Genomic DNA, 27,392 nt, shown 5'->3' with positions numbered 1-27,392 from the left:
ATACCTGTGTTTATTTCGAGAAATCGATGCGACTCCAGGTCGTCTCCGGGGAGATAAAAAAAGTCAAGGTCCCGGGACTCAAGTCGACGCGCAGCGATGCGTTGCAACTGGAGAGAAAAGCGAGTTTGCCAAGGCCGCGTGCTCTGACCGCCCGCGGCGGCTGTCCCCGCGTTATGTAAGCCGATCCGGATTTTTTGGATTTTTTTTAGTTTGAGATTTTGGATTTCGCAAAAGGAACGATAAGAGCGTCAACCATGGCGACCAAGGCGGATGCACCTCAGCAGTTCAAGCAGCCTTCGCGTAAAGGCAAGAAGGCCTGGCGCAAGAACGTTGATGTTACGGAAGTACAAGAAGGTCTCCGTTTGCTGAAAGATGAAGAGATCAAAGGGTACGCTTCTTTTGTTCTACTCTCTACGGGCGCTTCCTCCTTTACCTGGAATTTGATCTGATATTTGAACAGTGGCTTGGTGGCAGAGAAACCATCCGACGAACTTTTTGTCCTCGATACCGCCGGATCTGAAGATGTTCGCAGATCGCTTGCGAAGAAGCACAAGCCACTCAAGGCCGACGAGATCATTGCTCAACGGTCTGCCATCCCGGCATTGGAAGGTCGCAAGCGTGGAAATCCGAACCTCACTGATGGTGTGATTGAGCCGAAATCTAAGAAGCCCAAGAGTGACTGGGTCAGCCGCAAGGAATACATGCGTCTGAAGCAGGCGGCCAAGGATGCCAACCTGGTCAACAAAAAGGGCGGTAACGAGCTATACGACCCCTGGGCAGATGACATTGAAGATTCCGGTCCAGTCGAAGACCCTCGATTTGATTTCCTTGAGAAGCCGAAGCCGAAGGTCGCTCCGGATACCTTGAAGCACGCACCCATATCGCTTGCCGCCAATGGCAAGGCCATTCCCGCGGTCCGCTTGCCGCACGGTGGTACCAGCTACAATCCTCAGTTCGAAGAGTGGGACCGCCTGCTGGAAGAGCAAGGCGCGAAGGCCGTTGAAGCGGAAAAGAAACGCTTGGAAGAGGAAAAGAAAGAGCAGGAAAAACAGCGTTTGATTGCCGAGGCTAAGGACGATGATGGTGAAGTCAAATCGGATGACGAGAGCGCTTGGGAAGGCTTTGAGAGCGAATATGAGAAGCCCGAGTGGCTGAACAAGAAACGGCCTGAGAGAAAGTCCAAAACCCAGCGCAACAAGATCAAACGGCGAAAGGAGGCCGAAAGACAGGCGAAGTGGGAAGCGCAGAAGGCAAAGAAAGAGGCCCAGGCCGAGCAGATCCAGGAACTTGCCGAACGGGCCAAGGAGCAGGAACTCGAGCGTCAGAACCAGTCTGATGCAGACGACTCGGAAGAGGGGGATGACACTGTGCTTCGACGGAAGCCTTTTGGAGGAAAGAACGCGTAAGTTTCCACGTCACCAAATGTCACATGCTGCTGCTAACAAGCTTTGCAGACCTCCAGAGAAGCCTTTGGAGCTTGTCCTCCCCGATGAACTACAAGACTCTCTCCGACTATTGAAACCCGAAGGCAATTTGTTGGACGACCGTTTCCGAACACTGGTTGTTCAAGGCAAGCTTGAATCCCGTAAACCGGTAACCCAGGCAAGGAAAGCCAAGAGAAAGGTGACCGAGAAATGGATGTCGAAGGACTTCAAAGTCCCTGGGCTCCAGTGATTTGTCGGCTATGATCCTTCTCATTTGAAAATAGCGTGCATTGGTGTTTGGATATACATTATGGGCTTCTATCTGCAATTAATGGGTTACATTCCTGGCTGACGGCATTTTCAAAAAAATATTACAACTATAGACAGTACGTAGTGGGAAAGTCAATCAGACGTTGAGATCATACCTACCAATATACATCTTTTTTCTAATTCGGAGAAAGGGGACTCGTCTGTTGAGAAAACAACTTCCTGCGGTCGACAACATGGATTATTGGGCCCTTTCAGTTCATCAATTCCCCAGCTCGTTCAGCAGTGTTCTTCACCAGCATTGGCGTTGGCTTTAGTTTCTGACCTCAGAAGGGTATTTAAATTCGTCCGTGGCTGACACTTCGGGCTCGCTGTCATGAAGATATGCACGATGAAGCTCCCATTCTTCACATTGGGCAGTCCTACACTCATCCAGTCAAATGATAATTCAGGTATTTCATTGGCCGGATCCATCGCAGCAGCGTCTTGCATCTCGACGATGCAATAATGCCCATACTGGAAAGCAAGTTCTTTTTGCAGTATCTCCGGAATGATCACGGATCAGAGCATTTGCACCATTCTGAAGAATCGATTGTACCAACTTTCGTTGGCCCATTGCAGCGGTCAGATGCAATGGCATTCGGCCATACATCAAGGGAGCCGTGATGCCTGCACCCTCACTAATCAAGAGTATCGCCACATGTTGATGGTTTCCTTCCATGGCTCTATGGAGCAGTCACTCCCAAGCAGCTTCGAGCGTTGATATCAGCGCCCTGTCGTAGCAAAGCCATCGCAGAGAGCTCGGCACCAATGCGAAGCAGAATGAAGAGGCGTCTCAATGGCTTCGTCAATCAACACTGTCTGTGTATTCGAAACCCCATAGCAGTTTGGGCATATTTCTATACCAACATGGCTCTGAGTCGACGGGTGTTGCGCTGACCATTCCCCGGGTGTCTCTCATCTGAACTGGGCAGCTCTCGTTGGGATATGCACCCTCATTGCATAATAGTTCAGCAACCATAGAATTGGTGCAGGTTGTAGCGAGGCTCAAATATGTCTCTTATCTATCAGTTCGTTGTAAAATACTCACACTCTTCCGCAAGAGACTGTCGACAGTTTTGTCGTTTGAGCCCTTGGTAGCCATATTTAGACCGTTCACCCCTAGCCCTCTCATCTGTGGGAGGTCTAAATTGATTCTTCAGTCGGGGGCTGGAAAGCGTAGATTCGTGTTGGCAACAGTAATCTCGGACAAAGTCATCTGTTAGGCTAATGGCGCAGGTGAGATACCAGTGCGTGGGATGGTTGGGGCCAGCGCCGCTTTCACGATAGAGCAGATATATGATTCATTCAACCTTGTCACCTTGTCCACATAGACACCAGTATGACATTTGCTTCTCCCAATCGCAGAAAGCTTCGACTTTTGGAGCCCGTCATAGAGAAATGCTCTGATCTTGCGTGAGACCCTTTGCTTCCGGTCTTGATTGTTGCGGCTAACAATGCTGCATCAAAATACAGAGACATATTCCTTCAAATTCTTCTCGGGCAATTGGCTGACTTGTCCAAATATCGGTACGGACAGGAAGAAGATGAATGTATAAGGACATCCATACATCGCGCAAGCAGAAGCGTCAAAGGCCGCGGGGCGGCTACTGTCGACAACTCATTGCAGTACATGACAAGAGATCGCTCATTCCTTGCTCTCAGTAAAGAAGCATCTTGTGAAACAGCGATCGCTTCATTTCACGCAGAAGCGTTGATCGCACCTCTTTTCGAGTTGTATAGCAGAGTTACCAGTTGTAGTTTAGCGGATCTTTCTTTTCCACTGAAAGCGGTGAATACAGTCCGCTCCATTTCTGCCGCCAGAAAAAAAGTTGGTGGAGATCAACTTCTCTCTGCAGGACCCTCGCACCATGCTATAGCCTTCAGGGGTTTGGTACAGTCGGAATGGATCTGACCAGTCTTTCCAGCAATTGGAAGAAGCTACAGGTGACGCTCAAAAAGGACGGCGCTGCGACGTCAGTCTCAGCCACGAAACGCAAAGCCTCGGACCGCGACTCAGGATATGCCGCAGTGAAAAAACGCAAGTCTGCAGAGAAAGGACAGCCCAAGACACGGGAAGCATACACATCTCACAAGCGAAAGAGGATGGAAGATGGAGTGGATAAGGGCTCGGGCCCGACCACTCCGAGGAAAAAGTCCAGCGCGGGAGTTTCTGCAGAGACTCCAATTGAGCCTCGCCGTGCACAGGTCAATGAGGGCCGTTCGCCAACGTTAGTATTGGTTCCCCATGTCTCTGGATCTATATTGCGCTTTTCAGGCTGCTAATATAAACATACAACAGTGCTGAACTGGGCAAATACGTCGCTATGGACTGTGAGATGGTGGGCGTCGGACCGAACCCAGATAACGACTCAGTCCTTGCGCGCGTCAGTATTGTCAATTTCAACGGAGATCAGATCTACGATTCGTACGTGCGGCCGAAGGAAATGGTCACTGATTGGCGGACGCATGTGAGTGGCATTGCTCCAAAGCACATGGTGGAGGCACGCTCCCTTGAGCAAGTTCAGAAGGAAGTCTCGGAAATCATGGATGGTCGCATCCTTGTCGGTCACGCTGTGAGCAACGATCTCGATGCTTTGCTCCTCGGCCATCCCAAGCGAGATATCCGCGATACAAGCAAGCACCCAGAATACCGCAAGATCGCAGGAGGTGGATCCCCGCGCTTAAAGATGCTCGCCGAACATTTCCTCGGTCTGAAGATCCAGGAGGGTGCGCACTCGAGTGTGGAGGATGCCCGGGCCACAATGGCACTGTATCGTCGCGACAAGGGCGCGTTTGAGCGCGAGCACTTGAAGAAGTGGCCGGTACGGAATACTGGCGACAATAAGGAGAAGGGCGATGGTCAGAAGAAGAAGAAAAAGAAGAAGACGCGCAAGCGCTAATCATGTGGCATGATTTGATTTGAGATGAGGTGAAAGGGCCGTAACTATTGTTGAGATACTTTGTATACCCCAGACTCGCATCTATTTCCATTATTTTTTTACTGTGACATCCTCATTGCCACGAAGATGATTTCATTCCTATCAGCCATGAAGCGTGGAGAAATCAAATGTGTCTATTGTAAACGTTGAAGTACGATCGGCCCGATCTCCATTTCCACTTTACGCGACAACGCGACGCGCTTGGAACTTCAACACCGCAAGAATCCCCACGCCACGCCCGGCATTGAACCGACCAGCACATTCGCACCCAACTGGCTTCGAATCTATTCTAACTGCAAGTGCGCATAATCGAATCAGCAGAAGCTGACAAGGATTGACAATATTCCTCCCGACTAATCCTCCGCTCGGGCTGTATCGACCTTCCTCGCACAACTTGGCCAACAATGCCAGACATATACACCTTCCAGCAGGGCTCGCAATCAAAAGGCACCGCATCACAATTGACTCCAAACATTCTCCCGTGCCAAATTCACCATGATGGTCCAATTGAGTCCACGGAGCGGTACTGGGCGCCGAAATCCATTGCAGAAGGTAGGCTGCACATCTTGGCGCAGCCCCAAAGCCTGTGAGATAAGGATGGATAATTACTCATAACTCTTGCTACCAGACAACACGCAAACGGGACATTTCCGAGGCCGCAAACTTCGAGGGCGACGCGTTGCGATCCCAGATGGCTATCAAGGTACGCAAACACTCGATTGCAGTAGCAATGAATCGGGATTCAGGAACAGTGGCTGACTTTTACCATTTCTGTCTGTAGGTGTTGTTGCGACACCAACCGATCGCACGATACCCTCATCTCAACGACCTGGCGGCAATGAAGAAGAGAATGCCGACGCTGAGCCCGAAGAGCCGGTTAAGGTACTCGAGACGCAGGGCACATTCGATGAGATGATTGTCTGGGGACATGAGATACTTCCTGCCGCTGATGATTCGTTCGTCAAGGGCGTGGAGGAGTGGATACGCTTTGCTGAGACGGTAGGTCTTGCAGTTTATTGCTTCTTTTATGAAGACCGATCTAACCAGGCTTGAATACAGATGCATGGAACGCCATCTTTAGCTCAGAGTAGCACCAAGGAGTGATCTTATAACTTGGTTATGTCGAGTTAAGTGGCAGAGATACCCAGAATGCGGCTACTTGGAGCGGTGTTCGTGATAAAGTGGACCGATCAGACCTGACTGCAATGCAAGGTTCATTTGGCATTTAATTTTAGATACCAGACAACGAAAATACCACAATGATCCCATAACTAGCTCTTTCATCCTCCTGTTGATACCTTAGTCCACCCCGCGATAAGCCTGACCGCCCACCAAATTCACCCACCGATAACGATAGCTCCTCCAACAGACCTTCTCTCGAGGACAAGCTTTGCCCAACCTGCTAGGAGTGGCATTGACGGTCCAAAATGTCGACCGCACAGTCTGGTACCAGACAAACCCCGGAGACCCTGGTCTCCAAGTTCCAGGTGAGCAAATTACTGAAGCAAGGTACGTAGGTGAAAGGCGACGCCCCGCAGTCTGAGGCCTGGGATTGACGGTGCATGGTGCATAGATCAAAATGGAAGACGGATTGCTCTATTGGGAACCATCGATGATCAGCAAGGTATCCTGACAGCTGAGCGAGCCGCCTTTGCCACGGAATCCCTGGAAGTCCTGCGGGCGTTCCATGCCGCCATTACTCGGGTCAACAACCTGGGCGACAACGACATCTACCGGTGGTATCTAGCATCCTCGAGTGGCAGTAATGACGCGGCAGAAGGAACATCTGAGCTCCAGCATGACTTGAAGTTGAACCTGATCTGGCCATGCACCGAGCAGCACATCAAGAAATACTCAGACCAACAACTCCGTATGGTGACCGAGACCCCAGAAATTTACAGTCAGCATGTCCGGCCCTACATGCGTGCCAAGCGCGAGGAAGGCCGTCTCAACTGGGTGTTTAATATCCTCGAGGGCCGCACAGAACAAGAAGATGTCATTATGCGGGATGACGGGCACGGTCCCGAGGACGCATTTCTAATGCTCCCGGATCTCAACTGGGATCGGAAGACCATGAGCTCGCTTCATCTACTGGCCCTCGTGCATCGACGCGATATCTGGAGCTTGCGCGACCTACAGAAGCGCCACATCCCTTGGTTGCGGTATTTGCGGCAGCGGGTGTTGGAAGCTACCGTCTCGATGTATCCTGGTCTGGAGCAAGACCAACTGAAGCTTTATGTTCATTGTAAGTTCTTCCACCCGTGTTTCTTAACCTTGTTGTCTAATCATGCTTTCTTGCCAGATCAACCCACTTACTACCATTTTCACATCCACGTCGTCAATGTCATGCTCGAGGCAGGGGCTACACAGGCCACTGGTAAGGCCTTTGGCTTGGAGAACTTGATCTCTCAGCTCGAGACTCTGGCTGGCGGCGAGGATGCAAGCATGGCTGATGTTAGCTTGACATACTACCTGGGCGAGGCTAGTGAGTTATGGACGGATATATTCGCGCCATTGAAGAAGGGAATACAGCCAGCGGCTAGATAATACACAATGTAACATGAAATACCAATAGATGCGAGATTGAATCTCATACAAATGATTCAGGTGTATCGAGGCGTTTCAGAGTCTGTCGCTTGGGCTGACTCGCATCAGCACATGACCTGCGACTGGCTACATTTGTACCTTTTCCCACCTAAACAGCAGACAACACATCCGCTTGTCCGTTCCCTCTATATTCAAAAGACCACTTGAAGTGTCGGTGGTCACTGACCCTTCATGCCTTGTTCCTCGACCATTCAACTAGTCTTCACCGACCTGGGTAAACTGTTTCTTCCGTTACGATCCACGGTTTTTTGAAAATGGACTGGGACCCTCTTGCCGAAGAGCAGGGCCAAAAGTTCTTCGCAGCATGGCTTCAAATGCTATCTCGAGAATCACCTGCCTTGCCATTGAGACTCGCAAATCAGCACCGCCGTGGAAGCGCCCGCGCAACTGACACTACAGGCTTTACCACTGGCGCTTACAACATTTGCTGCACTGTTACGTTCGAAGATGGATTCCGCGTACTGGTTCGATTTCCTATCCTGGGTCGGAGCCGGTTTCGCACCGAAAAGACCAGAAATGAGGTCTCGACGATGAAATTTCTCTCTCAGCAGACACAAGTTCCTGTTCCCCTCGTTCTTGGTGCGGGTCGGTGGGGATGTGGTCCTTATATCGTCGTGACCTTTATTGAGGGAACCCTATTGTCCAAACGTCTCCGAGACCCTACGCTCGACTTGCCCAGCTTAGATCCAAACGTTTCACATTCTGACCTTGAATGTGCTTATCGTGGGATGGCTCAGGTGCTGCTGGAACTGTCAAAACCGACCTTCTCGTGCATTGGGTCTCTAGTAGAAGATGCAGGGGTATGGAAAGTGGCGAAGAGGCCATTGACTCTCAACATGAATGAACTTGTACGTGTTGGAAACTTGCCTCCCGGTCTATTCGCCGAGAAGACCTTCGGTACCGCGGGCGAATATTTTCAGGAACTCGCAACACAGCAGCTTTTCCACCTCCAGTATCAACGCAATGATGCGGTTGACGACGAACAAGACTGCAGGAGGAAGTATGTCGCTCGCTGCCTTTTTAGAAGGATTGCCCAGACAATTCAAACGGAGCAGCTGGGCCCGTTCCACCTTTACTGTGACGACTTGCGCCCATCGAATGTGCTTGTTTCAGGATCGAATTTTACGCCAGTCGGCGTTATTGACTGGGAATATACATATGTTGCGCCTGCCGAGTTCACCTACACTGCACCCTGGTGGCTTCTGTTCGAGAGCCCCGAGGCTTGGGAGTCAGATTTGAATCTATTTTTACTCCGGTACACACCGCGTCTTCAACTTTTTCTCAAGATACTCCGGTCCTGCGAGGACGAACGCATTGAGAAGAAGATGATGAACGATTCTCAGCGACTGTCAAATCGGATGGCGCAGTCGATGGAAAACGGGCTCTTTTGGTTCTGTCTTGCTGCAAGGAAGAGCTTCATGTTTGATGATATTTACTGGACATTTCTGGACAAAAAATACTTTGGCCAGGGCGCTCTTGAAGATAGGCTTTCTCTTTTGTCGCAGGAGGAGTTGGATGGACTAGAGAGGCTTGTTCCGGTGAAGATGCAGCAAGCTGGAGAAAGTCGCTTGGATAGGCATCTGTCGTATGACGAGTTTGTGGATCTTTAGCAGCATCTCGACCATAGCAAAACCCCGTCGGAGTCAATAGTTCCGCAGCAGATGATAGCCGCGTGTGGAGAACGACGATAACGCGGACCCCGCAACGTCAACTTCTCTTCCACACTTCCACATTACTTTGCGGCTACCAGCTACTCCATCCTCCCTCCTTCCTCGATCCCCAAATTCTCCATATCGATCAAGAACTCCCAGTTCCTACCACAATCATGGCCGACGCTCCAAGCACCAACAAGGCCTTCGTGCCGCTAGGTACCTACCATAACCCCGCAACAGCATGAGGAACACAGCTGACCAAAAGACGACGTCAGAAAATAACCCCGAAGTCATGTCACATCTCGTGCACCAGCTCGGGCTCCCAGCCAGCTTCGGCTTCACCGATGTCTTCTCAATCGACGAGCCCGACCTTCTCGCCTTCGTCCCACGCCCCTCCCACGCCCTCCTCCTCGTCTTCCCCGTCTCCGAGACCTACGAGAAATCCCGCACCGCCGAAGACGCCAACGTGCACGAATACACAGGCGCCGGTCCAAATGAGCCGGTGACATGGTTCAAACAGACGATCCGGAATGCATGCGGTCTGATCGGGCTGCTGCACGCCGTCTCGAATGGCGAGCCGCGACGCCACGTCACGCCCGGCTCGGACCTGGATACGCTCCTCCGGGAAGCAGAGAATCTTGCTCCGGCCCAGAGGGCGGATCTGCTGTACGAGAGCAAGGCGTTGGAGAGCGCGCATGCAGATGCAGCGAAGCTGGGTGATACCGCTGCGCCGGAGGCAGACGACAGTGTGGATTTGCATTTCGTAGCGTTTGTGAAGGGGACGGACGGCACACTGTGGGAACTGGACGGGCGGAGGAAAGGGCCTCTGGCTAGGGGCAAATTGGGGGGCGACGAGGATGCGCTGAGTGAAACTGCGCTGGACTTGGGAGTGAGGCGGTTTTTGAAGACGGAGACGGCTGGCGGCAATCCGGATCTGCGGTTCAGCCTCGTGAGCCTGGGACCTGTATTCGATTAAGCAGCTTGGGGCTGTATGATTATTTGGGCGCATCGTCTTCATGGCGTTTGGCTGGCTCGGCCTTAGTCTGGGGAATCCGTCTTCCCAGGCAGAGGGAGTTTCCGAGACTCTTTGTACGTCTTGGTAATGGCAGGTTGTTTAATTATAGTATGCATTTGTTATTTGAAGACTCATTACATCTGCCAGGCCATGGCCACCAAGTGTATTGGGGAGTATATGTCTTGTGGCATCTCCAATGCCGACAGTCTCAGTTCTAGAGCTTCCGGCTCAAGATTTCCAAGATTCAGCTCGGGCTGAATCACGGTCTCGGGGGTCACTATATCTGCGTATTGGTTTCTTCCACGATGGCCGACCTGACTGAATTGCTCGGTGGTAGTAGCGCATCTACGAGTCGTTGCTTGAATGTCTCATAGGGTCGGTACGCGATCTTTCTCCACTCTATGACCGGCCATCTCGCAGAGCCCATCGCTGCAGGCTCATCAAGCATCGCGAGAAGCTCGTGCGAGATCTGAGCTTCATACAAATAGATGAAGTCATAGTCTTCATCGCTGGTCATGAGCAGACGTGACTTTAGATAGTTAGACGGTTAACCGACACCAAAAATGCGTGTACCAGGGGAGAATAGTCACCGGTGGCAGATGGACATGGTTCCGTTGTAGCTGCGCCAGAGCAAGCAACGTACAGACCAGATAGGGATCCTTCGTCCAGTCTTTGGGAGTCGCCAGCGCCAGGTGTTTACGGTATAACCCATACCCGACGGCGTTATACCCACCACCGGGGTGCTCTCGAGGCCTGAGTCTTTCCCGGCGGTAATACTCAACATTCGAGTACTCAATATATGCTATCAGGGGCTGTGGCGCAGAATCTATGGGCTGGCGGGAGGGTTCGCGACGACTGAAAACCGCATATTGCGGACGATGCACGATTTTCCGCGCGAAATGGAAGCCGGAGTCATCGTAGATCCTAGAACTCGTCAGTCACATCATACAGACCCGGGGACAGCTGCTCGTCAAGGTAGAGATGGGATCTGCTGATAGTCGCCGGCCAAGAATACGTACTGACGTTCTTCGAATGGACTTCCGTTGTGAGTTAGTAAAGCGACTAGGGTATTATGCTTCTCTGCAACGAAGGGGCTTCTGGCGAGCCGCTCAACTTGGAAATACTCGAATTCTTCATCGCTGGTGCGCTCGGTGTCTTGTCGCTTTGCGTCGCAATCGCCTTGGCTATTGTCCGTTGGTACATCTTTCTCTTGGAAGTGGCACCCCACGATATCTAGATGGTGAGAATTCCACAGAATGGGGCTCACAAGTATCTCCTTTAAGCTCAAAATAGAGTAAATGGGAGGCAGACTGGAGCTGGTGGGCATCTTGAGGAGTTGACGCTGAGGCTGTTTGGTCTTGAGTTGTGCAGCAGGAAAAAAGCATGTCTAGCCAGTCTGAGCTTCTGATCATGTCAAGTTGTCAATGATATTTGGTCATCGACTCATCGACTCCAGGCGACCAGACCATTTGGGGAGACTCCGACGCCTGGAAGGGAAAATGGGATTGACGGCACAGAAACCTTCCGACGTTGTAGGGCTACCCTTCCAATGGCGGGTTTACATTTTGAGAAAGATAGAACATTCATGTGTAGAAATGCATGAAGTGGTCTATACTCTATATTCTATATTCTATATTCTTTACTCTCTATATTCGATCTCTATATCCAGCCATGAAAACCGTAATCGCGTGCGCACATGCAGCCAGCTGCAAGGCACCAGTGGCCGAGAGTGCCTGGTCGTATCTGGACCCTCTAAGCCATGACGCCCTAGTCTATCCAGTTCATACAAATCATCAATGTTCCTTTTCACTTAAAGAAGACACACTTGGAATCTCAGGGAGAGCAGGAGTGCCTGCCTGCTTCTCGACCAGGTGTGCGCTGTCATCACCATCGGCGGGCTGGTCACTTGTTGCCGGGGTAATACCACCCTGAGTGCCGATCGTCAAGAAAGGCACCATGAACAGCGAAAGGCCTGCGCCCGCAGCTGCGAACCAATATACGGCCAGATACGGGCGGATAGCAGGCGTCGAAGCAGTCATCTGACTGGCAACGGCACTGTTGATGGACGTCGCAATACCGAGGCCAAGGTTGTTGCACAATTTGTTCACGGTGTTTAAGATACCACCTGCAATGGATTGTTGGGACTTTGGAAGCGAAGACATCACGTACATCTAGTGAGAGAGGTCAGCAACAAGTCACAAAGGGAGAAAAGGGCGCGAGAAAGAATTCCGGGCAGAGCGTACATTCGTCACGTTGAATTGAACGTCGGCACCTATCACGATCAGCACCAGTGCTGGGAACAGAAATGCCCAGTAGATGGCGTCCTCCGTCATGAAACTTAAGATGAGGAAGGAAGCGGTATATGCCAATGCGCCGACGCCAGTCAGTAATTTATTACTGACGCGGTGGAGGATCAGGCCGCAGACGATGTCGGCCAACACACCGCCGACCACCATTGGCATCAGCCGGACCGTGATCTCGAGTGCGCTGAGGTGCTTCACGTCTTGCAGGTAGAGTGACAGATAGAACGTCACAGCGGAGAAGCCCATGCAACCCAGACAGAACGTGGCCATGAGCTATGGGACTGTTAGACGAGCTACATACATCAAACGGCAAAGTCGACACGTACGAGGGAGAAGTTACGGTCTTTCCATATCCACAGAGGCATCAAGGGGTGAGTCGCGACCGATTGCCAGTATAGGAATACCCCGAGAAGGAAAATGCCGACGATGAACAGGGCAAGAACGTAGCCAGTTCGCCAGCCCTCTGGGGCATCTCCTGCTAATCTAGAAAATGGTCAGAGATACAGTATGCGCGGTGAGAGAGCATTTGGTACGCACGAGAGAGAGCTCGAGAAGAAGGCAAAGCCCACGATCACCAGGGCTGTTCCGAGCAGATCAAACCGCCTCATAGCCTCCGCGGTGACCGGGGTCCTCGCGAATCCATCTGGCGGCACCGTCCAAATCGTCAGGGCAGTAAAAATGGCGTAAACGACGGACAATGCCCAGAACGAGGCGCGCCAGTTATACTCATTGGCCGCAACGCCGGAGACGATCATGCCGCCCACAAATCCAAGCGGATTCCCTGCACTGAAGCAGGCGAAAGCACGGTTCTTGCGTGTCGAGGGCTTGTCGTACACGGCGCCTAGCGATCCAATGGCGGGTGGTACGACTGCGGCGGCGAACAATCCTAAGATTCCGGAAAAGACGTCCATATAGATGGCATTCGTGGCGAACCCGGCAATCAGAAGACACAGCGTGAAGCCCGCCATCCCGATGATGAAGAGCAACTTGCGACCGAACATGTCGGCCAGCTTGCCAAAGGTCAATAAGAAAGCGCCGCTGCTAAGACTGAAGATGGCAGGGACATGGTCAGCGTACTTCTAACACAACGCCCGGGGCCAACAATAACCAGCGTGGTGATGGGATGAGGAATAAAGAGGAAGAGGTACATACGAGGCACCAGCATTGATCCAGGTGATCTCCGCCGAGTTCATGTTCAGATCGGCACCAATCGACGCAGTCACTCCGACGATGCAGCCCTGGAAAAAGGTCTGCTGCCCGATGGCCATTGTCGCCGTCAAGACGAACAGACACTCCTGGAAAGTCGATTTGAAGCATTTAGGGCGCATCACATAGCCGGGCTCCTCATCCGCCGCGAGGCTCACTTCGGGGCCTTTCTCCTGGTCGGCAGAGTCGCGTTCGAGCGATTGTGAGGACATGATGATGAGCTAAAGTCGAGCAGGCCCGCAGGGCAACAGCAGCCAGAAAGGCTCCGATGTATAAAAGAAATCTCAGGTTTGACAATTGCAGTTGTGATAACGAACTACAGCCCGCTCCCCGCCTCCTGAGGAAGATTTATATACAATTGTGCCAAACCATCCAAGTGGGTTCGGTTCGCCCGAGTAACCACGCTGACACAGGAGGTGATTCCATCGCAGATCGTATTCATCACTCCCGACGAGGCATCATGCGCGAGAATCATAGTACAAGGCTGTCAGGTAGTTCGAGTCCAGCCACCGCAATTTCCGAGTGATCGCCCTTTGATAGGGGCGGAAGACGTCTACAACGCCCTACCCGATTGGCCCCAGCCGGTAATCAATTGGTCTAGGGCCGATGGGATGTGCCACGCCCGTGTGGGGATTCAGATTCCTCGCGCCCGGCTTGGTGTCCGCGGCTTCCCGGTGCCCCTTGCCCTATAGACCTGATCCTGCGGCTCCTGGACATGATCCCGCTTGTTTTGAATGGTGTCGGAGAACATATTCGAAAGTTTAAAGTCAGTGACGAAGCCCCCGGGGCCGGTTTCAGAGCATCACTAAACGGTGTTGATCCCTTAGTAGGTTTAGTGTGCTGTCGATCCAGGATTCGAGAATAATGCCGAACGATCAGAATGTTCTGTACAGTGGGTCACGTCAGCAGATCTAATAACCAAACTTGTTTACGCAAGTTGAAGGATAGTTGAAGGATTGTTGAAGGATTGTACAAAAATGGGGCGAGGCATACCATACAGTAGTTGATAGGCCAGAGCACGGCCATATATAGATGTATGGCGCATTCATTCGGCGTATATGTACAGTATATGCACACCGCGCGTCCATGCCTTATCTCTTCCGTCTTTGCGTAGACATTATGCAGGCCTGACGGGGTCGGACTTACGTCAAGGCTTAGTGTGATTCAGCCCTGCTACTCGCAACTATCCACCCAACACCCGCGAGCGTTAAATTTGAGAACTTCGTTGCCACATGACCACCACCCAGCAGTCAAGTTTCGCGCAAACACTTCCAAGGCCGAATATGACACAGGGACGGACGACCGGGGGGTAAAGAACAACTGCTCAAAGACTGCTTTCAGGTTCGGTTTGCGTGAATGAAGATCCGGGACGGCGGCAAGGACTCTCCGGGTAATGCTGGCTGCGTCTACACCTAGTAGATCAGGCCTATGTGGTCGCGGTTCATGGGATGAAGGGACCTGATCTTTCCGACCGATGACCAGAAGCTCGTAGGGTTTTCGCCAGAGACCATTCAGTAGTGACACGGGCTGCCCGTCGGTGGTAGTCTTGATCCAGATCCATTCCTCACAGATGCGAAAGCCAGAGCCCAGGAGAGCCTCGTAGGCTGCTCGTCGTGATTTCTCGGCATTTGTGATCCATATCGCAGCCAACGACTCTTGGCATTGAGTCTGGTTGTCTGGTAAAGACAGACCCTGGACTGGATTCCCTGCTAGAGCATCTCCAGGAGGATGTGCATGGACTCGAAGGATATTTTGCAGATTTTGTGTGAGAGTATCCATGTCAGAATAAGAATTTGTTTGGTAGTGCCTGCTGCGCCGGACAGAACGGTTCGGCCAGGGCGGATCGAAAAGGATCAAGTTGAACTTTTGTTTGTTCGTCAACCCCGGTATGGGATTTTCAAGGGATGGGGATGCATGACCAGTTGGTGGTGACAAAGGCAGCGTGCAAAGCATAAATCTGGACCAAGGTGGAACATAATATTCCGAGGGAGTGCCATCCTGGTTTTCAGGCATGATGGCGAGGAACGCAGGGTCAGACGATGCATTGGTCACGACGCCATCAAGCTCGGCCATTGACTCGAATGCATTAACAGAGGTTGACGATAGAATCACCGGTGGCCCAGTCAAAGAAAAGGAGGAACTCTCACTCCGCAGAGGAGAGGAATGCGAATCATCGTCCTCTGTGGCAACGTCACTGCACACCCCGTCAGTGCTTTTTCGCCTCGATCTCACACTCCCGGCTCGTTCGCGTTCGTCGTCGAGAACAGCTCTGGCTCGACACCATTGACGACCATGGCGCTGATACCCAGCCCGAATTTCCTGCAAAGCGGCTTCCACAAGCGGTTGGATAAATTCACCATGGAAGCGCTGCTCACTCGATGGGATTCCAGCAAGCACTTTGGCCCGTGCAGACTCTGACCTGGGCTCTGTTGAGGCCGGATAAGGCGCTTCCAGCGGAGAAGTCGACACAAGTCGCTTTCTGCTTCTTTTTTGATTTGAATTCGGAATACAGCTCGCTGTTGCCGCCTGTGTTTGGTGCGGCTGTGGTCTGGATACTGCGTCGGACAATTCTTGCGCGATCGCGATGGAAGAGGGAATGTCAATCAGAAATACCTTTTTGTCAGGACTCTGGAAGAGAATTGCGAATTCTTCCACATGGAAGTCGGTCATTTTGGCGGGTTGGTCTGCATTGTTTATGATGCGCTGGGGTTGACAGAGGCTGGATCTGAGCTCGGGAAGATGCGGGCGGAAGCGGATGCTACAGCACAGCCGTAGACGCTCAGCTCAACTACTTTGACAAGGAAAGCTAGATATAGATACCACCTGGGTAGCCATCTCTGGTGAGTCAATCGAGGAGCTTGGATTTTGTTGGTGCATATTGTCGCTATCTAGGTATTATAAATAGAAGCCAGGTCAAGTACACTCTCGGACACAGACTCTGAGAGGTGGTTATATAGAGAAATATGTCGACTGCTGGATGGCTCTTCCTCTTTGCAACTTGATCTCTTCATATATATCCACATTGTTATTCGATTGGACATAGATCATGAGAACTGATCAAAAAGGAAAAGGAAAAGAAAAAGAAAGCTATGGGGCCGCGCGGAATCGAACCACGATATCCAAGGTGGGGGTCATGTTGATTTCCGACAAACGGTGAATCACATAAGCTTGGTGGACTAACCATTATCCTACAGCCCCTATCCTAACATCCGTGGCGTCGATAATCGATTCAAGAACCAAGGGGATGGTTTCCCACTCAGTCAATCAGAATGAGCAGCCTGGAGGGTCCACCCGGTATGACCGATTGTCAAAGATCGCGAGTGTCTGCGAAAATCCATCGGCATTGGGCCCTTTATCGCCCCCACAACCCCCCCGATTCAAGGGGCATTGCAATGATCACGGACATTGGGGAATTCAAGTTCGAAAGTGACTTTGGGCTGCGAAGAAAAAAAAAACGGTTTTTCGGTCGAGTGGATCATGTGTGGGGCTTGAGCCCTACCTACATCACCTACAGTGCTACAGTACCTGCATGTATACGCCTGACAGGTACGTCGCTAGCTCGAGTCTTATACTGTAGAGCAGAAGATTAGTGGGAGTAGTAGTGCTTTCGAGGCTACTAGATTGCAGTTAAGCATGGATACCGGGCTTCATGGGGTCCGTCCAACCTATACTAGGGTTGTGCATTCAGAAAATGATCTCGGACAAAGAGGCGGCCGTGTCTGGTCTCGAAGGTCGCGTTCGACATCAATTCAATGGCTCATGGGATTCATAAATTCAAGCGTGAACAGATTCACTCATTTTGCACCCGCCCACCCAATGCAATAAACTGAACGGGCAAAATCTGAGCCGCCCGCGAGGAACATACTCAAAATCAGATAAACTACCGAAGTGGACATGAACCCGTCCAGAAGATGGTTAGAGCAGAAGATACATGGTCATTTGAAACGCTCTCTCCGTGAAGGTACATGAATGCGTCTCCTCCCTGACACCAGACTTTTTTTCCCCAGCCGCTTAAATCCTCACCGAGCCCCCATTGCCCTGCCGGCGATCCAGCGTCCGTTCGCGAGGGGAACAGGGACAACGGCTCACATGTAGCTAGCTCGATAACCCGCTGAATCTCCATGATAGAATCGCCAAAAAGGTAAAACGAGAAAATGAATTTATACAGGTAGATGGAAGCAGGAAAGATTTTGATTAGAAAATCATACGCGGAGATCAGCGCTGGACACGGGTTAGCATCGAGATGGCCCAGGGGACAAGCAATATCAAGAACCACTCACTCGTCCACGCCGGCCCCCGCCAGACTGTCCCTGCACTGGTTGTGCCTGGGCATAGAACTGGGGAGGGTATTGGTACATCTGGGCTGGGGGCACCACCGGGCTGAATTGCTGTGGTGCATAACTGGATTGGCCCAGCATCGGAGCAGGACTCATTTGACCCGGTCCCGCAGAGAGTGGGGACCCTTGCTGGGTCGGCAAAGAGCGCAGATTCTCAAGCGAGGGAGATGCTGCTTGATACCCAAAATTGGCGCCCGCCATGCCTGGGTAAAGACCACCTGGTGACACTGCACGGGCCTGAGCGGCAAGGTAGGGCTGGTACTGCAGCTGTTGCTGAGTGAGAGGGTTCATGGGGTCCTGGCCAAACCCGGCATTGACATTGCCGAGTCCGTGTAACGGGTTTGCAAACCCGTTCATGCCATTGCTGGCATACGGATCAAGAGGTAGGGGATTGTTCTGATCAGCAGGAATGGGTCGGCTGTCAGTTGTCTGTCCAAGAATGCTGGGTGCGAACTGTCCACTGTATTGTCTCTCCATGGAAGGCTGCGAGGGAAAGTTGGTGCTTCCGTGGCGAGAGGATTGGCGGTGCTGGGACTTCTCAGGAGTGGAGGAGTGGCTGGCACCGTGGTCCCGTCCGTGGTGATGCTCACGTCCACTCCCACGGGAGGAGAGACCAACTTCATCCATCAGGCGCTTGTATCCTTGGCTTGGAGAAGCCTTCAGTCTAGTGAGGACCTTGGACACATTCTGCACCACCTCGGCTCGCATGGACTCGTCAAAGAACGGCGTGGTGAGAACCTTGAAAATCAGAGTCGCGCCAGAAGTCTGGTCGCTCAGGATCTTCTCCAGAACTTCGTCACCAGGGCTAAAGAATAAAGCCTTGAGGACAATGTCTCGGGCTTCAGCCTCGTTGCGCTGGTTGATAACCTTCAGAACTGTAAGATAGGCAACCTTGTGTGTGCAGAGGTGCACCAGATGGGGCACAAGTCTTGGAGCAAGAACGGTTCGGCGACGGGGGAATGTACACGTGTCAAGGAACCAGGTGAGAAGCAGAGCTCCATTGGCATTAGTTGCCAGCTGCACACTGTGAAGGGCGATAGCCGCAGCGAGCGTTCGCTGCTGATCCTTCGTGGCATGGTGGCTCTCCAGGCAAGCTCGCATTGCGCGAGCACCAAATCGGCCCTGGGCAACTTCCCACATCCGGCTCAACATTGTCTCAAAGATGAAATCGTTGAAAGGGGTACCAAATCGCAAGCAGCATTGAAGGACGTAGTTTCCATACTGATCAAGGAAGAGGGGAATGGTGTAGGGGCGAAGAGCATCAACAATCATCTTCATCTGGTTCGGCGTCTTAGCGACGTCGATGATCTTCTGAGCAGCCCAGGTTCCATTCTTGTGAACGCCAATTTCGGCAAGATGCGGCGCGATGTGCGACAACATCTGCTCCTTGGTTGGCTCAGAGCAGAACTCGAACAGCTTCTGGACGACGGTGTTACCCAGATAATCCGACGACAATTCCGCAATTTCAGGGAGCATTGCTCCTGCTGTTTCTTCAATCTCTTGGATCGAGCAGGCGCCATTGTCAATGCGCTTCCGAATGTCACGCAAACGAGGAGCATCAAACATGCGAGTCTGGCTTGGTTCTGCGATAGGAGGGATCTCATCCTCAAAGGCCTGGAAGGCGATGGCACTCTGAATAGTCATTGTGATGTTGCGTGTATCCTCTTCACCAGCTCCAAATTCTTGCACAATATCCACCATCTCAGGCAGCAGATCAACCAGAGCAGGAATTTGAGGCACAGTTCCAGAGTTCTCCATCCGTTCCACCCCGTCAGCCGATGCAAGGTTGGACTTGAAGTTGGGATCGGGGGTTGGGGATGACTGAATGCCGTTTGCACCAGGAGTTCCTGTTCCCGAGGTGCCAGGGACCTTAGCATAACCAATGCGCACGGGGCCTGCACCGGGGAATATCTCCTTGCCATTGAGAAGCGACTTCGCCTGGACGGCACTGTCTATACGCTCAAAATTGACGAAACCGCAGTTCTTGTGAGTCAGCACACGAGTAGACTCAATCTTCCCGTACATGCCGAAGATCGCTTCGAGCGAGGTGACAGTTGTTGAAACCGGAATACTGCCGATCCACAAAGCACGAGTCGGTCCATCTTGGTTGTTCTCGTCCGCCATCTCCCCTGCTGGCCGCACACCCACCGCAGGACTGCCATTTCCACCCAGGTGTATCATTTGGACCGCCTCGGACAGTTCATCGTATTCTCCGTTCTCCGCAATTTGCAAGTCTGCGGCACTGAAGCTGTTATCAAGGCGGGAAGGAGTGGCAAGGTAGTTCCGAATGGATGACCGTTGGGGAGGGGCCTCCAGGATTCCTGCCGTACGAGCCCGGGGCCGACTCACGGAGGCATGACTGGCAAATGCCTGGACCGCCAGGTTGTGCTGATGGATCTGCGCCTGGGTAGCAGCCAGCTGAGCAGCTGTGGCAGCAGCAGAGGGTGTAAGTGTGCCCGAAGGAATTTGACCGTAGCGACTCTCGTACTCCATGTCCTCATCGTCTGCGTACTTCTCTTTGGCGTTGACAGAATATGACCGGAATCGATTGTTATTCTTCATCATCGCCAACTCGGCCAGGAGCGGCGGCAGTGCAGAGGCTTGCTGTTGCTGGTGTTGCTGCTGCTGCATGAGGGCCTCCATCGAAGGCCGCGCAAGGGTCGCCCTCGCTTGCTGGGGTGTCTCCGCAAGGCCCAGATAGTCTAGCGTCTTCACATCGGAGTCCGTGAGTCCATCTCTTGAGAACGACGACTGACTGGGCGAGGTGGGGCCTTCCGATGACCGGATACTGGTCAAGGTTGTAGCCCTCTCGCGGCCAGTCGACCAATTCGAAGAAAACAGAGATGGTCCGAAAGGATTGCCCGAGTTTAGGAGGCTACTTCTCTGCGGCATCGAGCCTGCTCGAAGACGTGATAGCATCGCCGGGTTGGGTGCAGCGCTTGAGCTCGCAATTTTGGTGTTGGTGTCGAGCCCAGATACACCGGGTGGTTGGAAGGGGCTGGTTGAAGGGGTCGGTCGGGAGGTCTGAGACATAAAAGGTTGTTGAAGGTCCATTTCGTTCAGTGTGCCCATGGGTGGAAACCGCGAAGGCACCGTGCCAGCGCGAGCCCTGCGCCCAGAGCTGGCAACCGAGCCATTCGTGGTAGGAATCAAATCGGGGAAACTGTCCTGGCTGGGTGATTCGGGGATATTCTCACGAAGCGGGGTTGAATGACCACTAGTCGGAGGACCCCAGATACTGGGGCCAACGCCTTCCTGTGCCTGGATCTCTCGAGCACTGCAGAATGATAACAAGGCCATGATGTCAGACTAGCTCACTTGATGACTTCTAGCGAACGCTACTTACCGCTTCGGATACAGACGCGTCCCCAACTCATGAGAAGGGGATCCAGCCCCCAGCCTCGAAGCACCAATCGATCCGGGAGGGCCGAAAGGTGCCTTCGCGGTCGCGGAGCCAGCCAGGTCACTGGGCGAGCTGCGCCCTGTCGATGTCCCCGACAGAGACTGGGAGGTTGGCACGTAGTTAAAACTCATCTGACCTTCGGGTCGCGAAACCGGCAACATTATCGATTATCTCCTTCTGCCTCACAGGAAGGCAATTCTTTTATCCCTTTCACTCTTTAGTCCCAGTACGGGTCTCAGAAGGGACCGACAGAGTCGAAACTCGGATTGCACGTCTCGGGATTAGAAGCGGATGTGCGTCGCAAGCACCATGTGGTCAAGTCGAGTAGATCGTAGACGAGTATGAAACAAGGCTAGGAGATTCGGGAAGTCGAGGGTAGGGATAAAAAGAGACACGTCCTGGCACCAAGACCAATCTCGAGTCAGTTGGGTTGTTTAGATGAGTTTGGTGTTTGACATGGCCTGGGGGATTTCTTCCGGGGGTGCAGAAACGGGGGGAGGGGTTGACAAAGCGCTTCCACTCAGCGCCCAAGATCAATGTGGGGGGCAAATGTATCCAAGTCGAATTTTCCTTCAGGGGAACTGACCGAAGACAGCACGGTATGATAGCAATCCTCACGGCGTCAAGAAGTAAGATGTATGGCGATCTTCGGTCCAGGGCCCAAAGCGACGGAAACGACCCGCGTGATTCGAGGTGCTCGTTTGTTGTCTCGGTCGTCAAGGGCGCTTAGAGGATATGCATAAGAGGAAAACAGTTCTGGCACGAAGGAGCGTCGAGTGAGCACTAAAAGCAGAGCGATGGACCAGGATAGATCAGCGGGGACCGAAGGGATCGAGGTGGCTGGAGGACGAGGTTAGTTTGCGCGGCTCCGGGAAGAGGCCAAAGGGAACCAGAGAACGAGTCGTCCAGAGGTTCCGCGGACGAAGACCACTGACCGAGAGCGAGCTTTCGCACGGAATGATGCAGGTAGAAATGAACTAGAATCAAAAGAGAAGTGAAGAAGAAGCCAAGGGAGGGCGAAGGGTGGAAAGAAGGAGAAAGATGTTGGGACCTGGCCGGATGTCGAGGAGATGGCTGTGGTTGGTGGAGAGGCCCTCTTCAGCTTCACTTCTCATCCACAATTCAATTGTCCCCCTGCCGTTTCCGTGCCTCCGACCAAGCCACAGAACAAGTCTTTCTTTCCGAAGACACTACAGTTTCCCTACGCAGTCCGATACCTGACGGTCTCTGTGGTATACCTCGACATCGTGCACGATTCGGCAGTCGGCAGCATCCCCAGTGGATTGACACAGCCCCATCGATGTCATTGCTCTGGAGACAGCCCCAAGATTGGTCCCGTCACTGTCTGTCTACGCGCCGGCTTCTATAATGGCTAGGAGAAACCACCTGGCAACGGGTGTTCGCCGCTTCAAACACCCCGGCATCCCGTGGCCGGTAGATGGAGGTCTTTTCGCCTGTCACAGAAGCATGTTTTTAGCATGGCATGCTCGGTGAAAGGCCAGGCGTGAAAACGAAGGGAAGCCCCGCATTCCCTCGGTGCGTCATGCCTCAAAACTGCTCCAAATTCGGCAAGCGAAGGACACAGCCATCGAGTCCCCCACTGTTGGATGTTCGTCTGTCTACGACATCGTGTGCCCGAGAACCGGGTGATGCAATTGTCCATGCAAGGGGACTTGGTCCGTCGTGCTGGCCTGAAACCACACCTGAAGATTGTTTCTCAGCAAGGGATGGGTCTACGTGTCCTGAGACCTCGTCCTTGGGTTCTGGCCAGCGTCGGGGACTTGTGCTCGAGATGTTACGTGATCGAGACTCGTCCATCTACATACATCGAACGTGCGGGTGGTACGAAGCATAAACATTTTGATGTACAGCTGTTGGGTCAGGACTATCGGCCAAGGTTCGGGGAGAATTCTCGGCTTTTGGCACGCGTACGGAAGGCCCGGGAAAGCAGTGTGGGCGAGTTGCGCAGGCAGCAAAGCATTAGAGAAGTCGGGCCAACCCTGATGGGTCTCACGACAGCCCTTTAGTGACCAACCGGGCGAAGGGTAAGTGTAATAAGTACCATCAAGCGTAGGCTAGCGTGGTTGTGTATGTTGCGGTTCGCAAGGATTATTGGCCTGAGGCAGCAAGCCGCCACAGTACGCCACTTGATCCCCGATTAGCGCGCCGGGAGATTCTTGGGGTTTCGACTTTCCGCTCGCTCGACATCGCGTCCTCTCCGTGTCGCGTCTAGGTGCTGCCGACCATCACACGCTCCTTTTCCCTTTTCGGCGATCTTGCCTTGCTTTATCCGCATCTCATGGTCGCCAAACGACCCCAGTCAAGCGATTGCTCGTCAGGACCGTGACCTACTCACTGAAGACGTGAATCATGACGGACATCATGGAGGAGGATCCCCCGTCGGGATTCCAGTCTTCGGAAGAGGAGACGACGGAACAGGAGGAACAAGTGGAATCGCTGATCCAAGGGCGCGCCAAACGAAGCACCGCCGGACTGCACATGTCCGCCCTCATCGATGCGGCTGCCGACGATGACCTGACATTATTGTTCGAGGAAGTGGAGGATGACAACGAATTTGCGATGGATGCAGAAGCGGCCGAAGAAGATGATATGGGGCTTGACTCTTCGTCAGACGATGAGGACGACCACGGACCGAACGCGCAAAACGACTATGAGGGCGAACAAGAACTCCAGAAAGAGGAGCGCAAGAAGCGTCGAGCGCAGAATGATCTTCGCTTTCAAACTTTACGCAAAAGAGTCAAGATTGATCCGACTGCTGTGTCCGCAGCACCCGCGCCACCGCGTCCCAAGAAGAAGTCCGAACGCATCTCATGGCTCCCGACGGTCGAAGATGGGCCAACACGATCCTCGTCACGCCGACAAACCATGGTCAATAAGGAACTCACACATGCCCGTCTCAAGGACAGCCAAGAGAAGCGCGTTCGGATCATCGCGACAATGAAAGAAGCCGAAAAGCGTAAGGCTCACCTCAAACCGAAGGAGATGACTCAAGAAGATCATCTGAGGGAAGCTGAGCGGGTGGAGCGGACAAACAGCAAGAGCTTAAACAGATGGGAGCAGACTGAGAAGAGGAAAGCAGAGGAACGGCGGGCTAAAATTGAGGCGCTACAGAACCGCCGACTCGAGGGGCCGGTCCTCTCTTACTGGAGTGGTTTGGCTACATGGGTGAATGGCCGCCTTACCCGCGTGGGTAAAGTTGATATCAAGGCCAAGCCAGAGAAGGACGAGACCCGAAAGAAAAAGAAGTCGGAGAAAGAAGACAAGACTCCCGCAGAAACACACGGTGCTCAAGATGCCATTCTCGCCCCTGCTTCTACTCCAGCTCCAGCTCCAGGCCAACCGCTTGAACTATCGGCACAGCCTGAGAATACGCCTGCTCAGACGACGGCTGCCCCGCCCGATGCTATTCCGACATCCGATCAGAAGCAGACTCAGGGGACTCCAATATCTGCAAGCACCGTCACTCCCGCGGAACCGACTCTGGAGGAGGCCAACAACTCGAACGAGAAGGCCTCTGGTCCACAGTCTACAATTGATACGACTGAAACTCCGGCGGAGAATGAGCAAAAATCTACCGAGCCCGAGGCCGAGCCCGAACGTGTTCACAGAGACTCTCAAGGGAAGCTAGTACCTCTTGTGGAAATCCCAGCTCCCCGAACGCAAGGTCTTGCCTCCGAAGACAATCCAAAGAGTTCACCAGGGCAAAATTCTGCCGAGCCGCCTTCACAGAAGGCCGTTGCAGAACAGACCGACGCTATGGATATTGACCATGCCCGCGTAGAGACCAGCGCCATTAAAGCCGAGGAATCCACGCGGCCGGCGACCGATTCCACCAGCGGACCAGCTTCCACGAGCGCAATTACCACAGGTCCAACCGACATCAATGCAGATACACAAGCAACGTCAGGGGAGATCGCCCAGACAAGCTTTGCATCCAGCACGACAGCATTGTCAGAACATGCTACACTTCCGCCAGCAGCGCCTGCAACCACACCATCGGGCCCTCAGGCCGCCTCGGCCAATATAGCGCCCACGCCGGCCGCGCCACCCGAGATTAATGCGATCACCGGCCAACCTGGCGGTCCCATTTCTGCAGCGCCAGCACCAGCAGAAACATCCGAACCGAGTGTGCCAGCCCTGCCCGGGCTCCCGCCACCGCCGCCAGTCATAGAGCACACCGGCCGCAACCTGACGATCCTCGAGAATTTTGACGACCGGACGGCACACAGCAAGAAGTACAGCATGTACTTCAACGCCAAAAAGCCCCCGCGCTTGGCTAGTACGTGACCCTTCCCCATGATTGTGTAACCTCTGTCCATCCCACGAAGCCAAACTAAAAGTTGTTGCAGAAATCTCGTCGTCGCTGTGTGTCATCACCTCCCTACCTTCTCGCTATCGGGACCCCGAGACGTCACTCCCCTACGCCAATTCCTACGCGTACGGTCAAATCCGGCGTCTGATGTCCCAAGAATACATTTGGAGCTCCATGCTGGGCTGCTTTGTCGGGCCCGCCGAGACGGCCGCGCGCGGGGTTCCCGATCGCTTCCTCGACAAATCGAATGTCGAGACGACGAGGGTGTCCTCGCAAGAAGGCCCGGCCGGAGAAGCCAGCACGGACGAGAAGGCGAAGACGTTGCCGAATGGAAGCGCCGCCCCGTCGACACCGGCCACGGCCGAGCCGATGGATGTCGACAAATAATATGTTTGATACCTGATGTCGATGGTGCAATATAGTTCGTGGCGACGGCCGCACCGTGTTGTACGATATACCTTTCCTCCCATGTCACATAGATACCCCATCTGATCCAAACACCCTACCGAAACAAGCTCTGTTAGTACATCATCCCGGCCCCACCGCGAGTCATAGACCTGTAGCGAACAGAGTTTTTCTTTGCGCTGATATTCCTTTGGGTATGATGTTATGGATTAGCCGCCAACGACTTCCCCCCCGGAGCCGTCCAGGGTCGAGGCCGGCAACGGCCCAGGGATCGCGACGGAAGGCGGCGGGAGGCCGAGGTACGCCAATTCCACAGTGACGCAGGAGGTGGCAGGACAGGGCGCGAGAAGATTTTGTCTGGCGTGAAAGACTCGAGTCGAGAGCATGGAGTTAAACTATTAATTGTGGCCAGTAGGACTACATAGACGCCCACTCCTGAACATCATGAAGATCATCGGTCCACCACCGTTTCGAAAGACGTTTCCGCATATAGAAACTTGCGCTCCACTTGTTTCTATTCTTCGTCGTACTGTTGCAGGCTACAGTGTCTAGACTGTTGAACCGCCGCGGCAGTCTCCCCAGCTTCTCCATTCACACGAAACGCCTACGTAGCGGAAGATCGACGAGTCTAGCATGCTGAACACGCCCACCTACCCGAGGCCCGAGGAGAGAGTCCATCCGGATCGCCCCAGAGCACGATCGTCGCGACCGCGAATCCAGACAGCACAACACGTCGACGATCATCGTCAGACTCATGGAGGACTGGAGCGGCCACGCAGACGCAGTCAAGGCCTCGACGTGTCAAGAATGTGTCACTTGAGCCAGAATTACATCGTCGCGCACTCGGCGCCCTGGGCGTTCTCGACCCTCGATCCACTTGTTTTCTTTTCTTTTTCTCTTTGCGATCGTTCGAAGAACAATTCGAGTCGCAAGGGTCATCCTTACTTAATATTATGTATAATAAGAGTAATACCTACATACATCGTATGGTGGGCGCACGCCATCGAGCCTGAATGGCGTCATGGGGACCTCGATGCTGCCATTCCACACCACGATTCAACTCTCGCCAAAGTCTAGACTTCTGAGCATTGATGCCCTCGATCACGCTAGCTCCAACCCCTCCGGAGATAGACTCCTGCTCATGCAGGCGCTGCTCGGAAACAGGGAAGTTGGGCTGCAGAAAGGGCGTTTGGTGCATCAGCTGGGGGCCACGAGCATCGTAGAGTCCGGCCTAGATTTGAGATTCGAGATTCGAGATTCGAGATCCCTCCTCGTCACGATAGCATGGCGCTTACCTTGTGTCGAGACAGTCAAGAGGTTAATTATAGAAGACGCCCGATGCGGATGTGGGGGGAAGCCGGGTCGAGACGTGGACCTTGGGGTGGTATTGATTGCGTGGTAAGAGGAAACGGAAAAGAAGAACAAGTAACGATCCCCAGATCAGCTGGAGAAGTCGAGA

General features: G+C 53.1%; 11 protein-coding genes across 11 annotated transcripts; 7 read left to right on the top strand and 4 right to left on the bottom strand.

Annotated features, from left to right (window-relative positions):
- Positions 1 to 254: 254 nt before the first annotated feature.
- On the top strand, positions 255 to 1,674 carry N7459_005253 (ribosome biogenesis protein NOP53; the record flags this gene model as incomplete). The annotated part of the gene is made up of 3 exons (XM_056944437.1): positions 255 to 388; positions 461 to 1,402; positions 1,455 to 1,674. 3 exons carry the CDS (start codon positions 255 to 257, stop codon positions 1,672 to 1,674), a joined length of 1,296 nt encoding a protein of 431 aa, XP_056801320.1.
- A 1,961-nt stretch (positions 1,675 to 3,635) lies between these two features.
- Positions 3,636 to 4,633, top strand: rex4 (putative 3'-5' exonuclease; the record flags this gene model as incomplete). The annotated part of the gene is made up of 2 exons (XM_056944436.1): positions 3,636 to 3,961; positions 4,033 to 4,633. 2 exons carry the CDS (start codon positions 3,636 to 3,638, stop codon positions 4,631 to 4,633), a joined length of 927 nt encoding a protein of 308 aa, XP_056801319.1.
- Positions 4,634 to 5,076: 443 nt separating this feature from the next.
- N7459_005251 (ribonuclease H2 subunit C) lies at positions 5,077 to 5,776 on the top strand (the record flags this gene model as incomplete). The annotated part of the gene is made up of 4 exons (XM_056944435.1): positions 5,077 to 5,224; positions 5,301 to 5,375; positions 5,454 to 5,671; positions 5,759 to 5,776. 4 exons carry the CDS (start codon positions 5,077 to 5,079, stop codon positions 5,774 to 5,776), a joined length of 459 nt encoding a protein of 152 aa, XP_056801318.1.
- Positions 5,777 to 6,099: 323 nt separating this feature from the next.
- On the top strand, positions 6,100 to 7,219 carry N7459_005250 (putative mRNA decapping hydrolase; the record flags this gene model as incomplete). Its single annotated transcript, XM_056944434.1, has 3 exons — positions 6,100 to 6,181; positions 6,246 to 6,917; positions 6,975 to 7,219. 3 exons carry the CDS (start codon positions 6,100 to 6,102, stop codon positions 7,217 to 7,219), a joined length of 999 nt encoding a protein of 332 aa, XP_056801317.1.
- Positions 7,220 to 7,533: 314 nt separating this feature from the next.
- On the top strand, positions 7,534 to 8,889 carry N7459_005249 (phosphotransferase family protein; the record flags this gene model as incomplete). Its single annotated transcript, XM_056944433.1, has 1 exon — positions 7,534 to 8,889. One exon carries the CDS (start codon positions 7,534 to 7,536, stop codon positions 8,887 to 8,889), a length of 1,356 nt encoding a protein of 451 aa, XP_056801316.1.
- A 283-nt stretch (positions 8,890 to 9,172) lies between these two features.
- N7459_005248 (ubiquitin carboxyl-terminal hydrolase) lies at positions 9,173 to 9,907 on the top strand (the record flags this gene model as incomplete). The annotated part of the gene is made up of 1 exon (XM_056944432.1): positions 9,173 to 9,907. One exon carries the CDS (start codon positions 9,173 to 9,175, stop codon positions 9,905 to 9,907), a length of 735 nt encoding a protein of 244 aa, XP_056801315.1.
- Positions 9,908 to 10,223: 316 nt separating this feature from the next.
- Positions 10,224 to 11,273, bottom strand: N7459_005247 (uncharacterized protein; the record flags this gene model as incomplete). Its single annotated transcript, XM_056944431.1, has 3 exons — positions 10,224 to 10,475; positions 10,537 to 10,870; positions 10,966 to 11,273. The coding sequence occupies 3 exons, from the start codon at positions 11,271 to 11,273 to the stop codon at positions 10,224 to 10,226; spliced, it is 894 nt and encodes a 297-aa protein (XP_056801314.1).
- A 466-nt stretch (positions 11,274 to 11,739) lies between these two features.
- Positions 11,740 to 13,667, bottom strand: N7459_005246 (uncharacterized protein; the record flags this gene model as incomplete). Its single annotated transcript, XM_056944430.1, has 5 exons — positions 11,740 to 12,117; positions 12,190 to 12,522; positions 12,576 to 12,732; positions 12,787 to 13,328; positions 13,398 to 13,667. 5 exons carry the CDS (start codon positions 13,665 to 13,667, stop codon positions 11,740 to 11,742), a joined length of 1,680 nt encoding a protein of 559 aa, XP_056801313.1.
- A 961-nt stretch (positions 13,668 to 14,628) lies between these two features.
- On the bottom strand, positions 14,629 to 16,125 carry N7459_005245 (MT-A70 family; the record flags this gene model as incomplete). The annotated part of the gene is made up of 1 exon (XM_056944429.1): positions 14,629 to 16,125. One exon carries the CDS (start codon positions 16,123 to 16,125, stop codon positions 14,629 to 14,631), a length of 1,497 nt encoding a protein of 498 aa, XP_056801312.1.
- Positions 16,126 to 17,720: 1,595 nt separating this feature from the next.
- Positions 17,721 to 21,356, bottom strand: N7459_005244 (putative RNA binding protein Jsn1; the record flags this gene model as incomplete). Its single annotated transcript, XM_056944428.1, has 2 exons — positions 17,721 to 21,069; positions 21,139 to 21,356. The coding sequence occupies 2 exons, from the start codon at positions 21,354 to 21,356 to the stop codon at positions 17,721 to 17,723; spliced, it is 3,567 nt and encodes a 1,188-aa protein (XP_056801311.1).
- Positions 21,357 to 23,565: 2,209 nt separating this feature from the next.
- N7459_005243 (putative signal transducer) lies at positions 23,566 to 25,915 on the top strand (the record flags this gene model as incomplete). The annotated part of the gene is made up of 2 exons (XM_056944427.1): positions 23,566 to 25,495; positions 25,566 to 25,915. 2 exons carry the CDS (start codon positions 23,566 to 23,568, stop codon positions 25,913 to 25,915), a joined length of 2,280 nt encoding a protein of 759 aa, XP_056801310.1.
- Between the last annotated feature and the right edge of the window lie 1,477 nt (positions 25,916 to 27,392).

The sequence above is a fragment of the Penicillium hispanicum genome (assembly GCF_028827665.1).
Source record: "Penicillium hispanicum strain IBT 35686 chromosome Unknown utg000004l_segment0_segment0, whole genome shotgun sequence".
In the NCBI taxonomy this organism is placed as follows: domain Eukaryota; kingdom Fungi; phylum Ascomycota; class Eurotiomycetes; order Eurotiales; family Aspergillaceae; genus Penicillium; species Penicillium hispanicum.
This window is presented reverse-complemented; position numbering and strand designations above follow the sequence as displayed.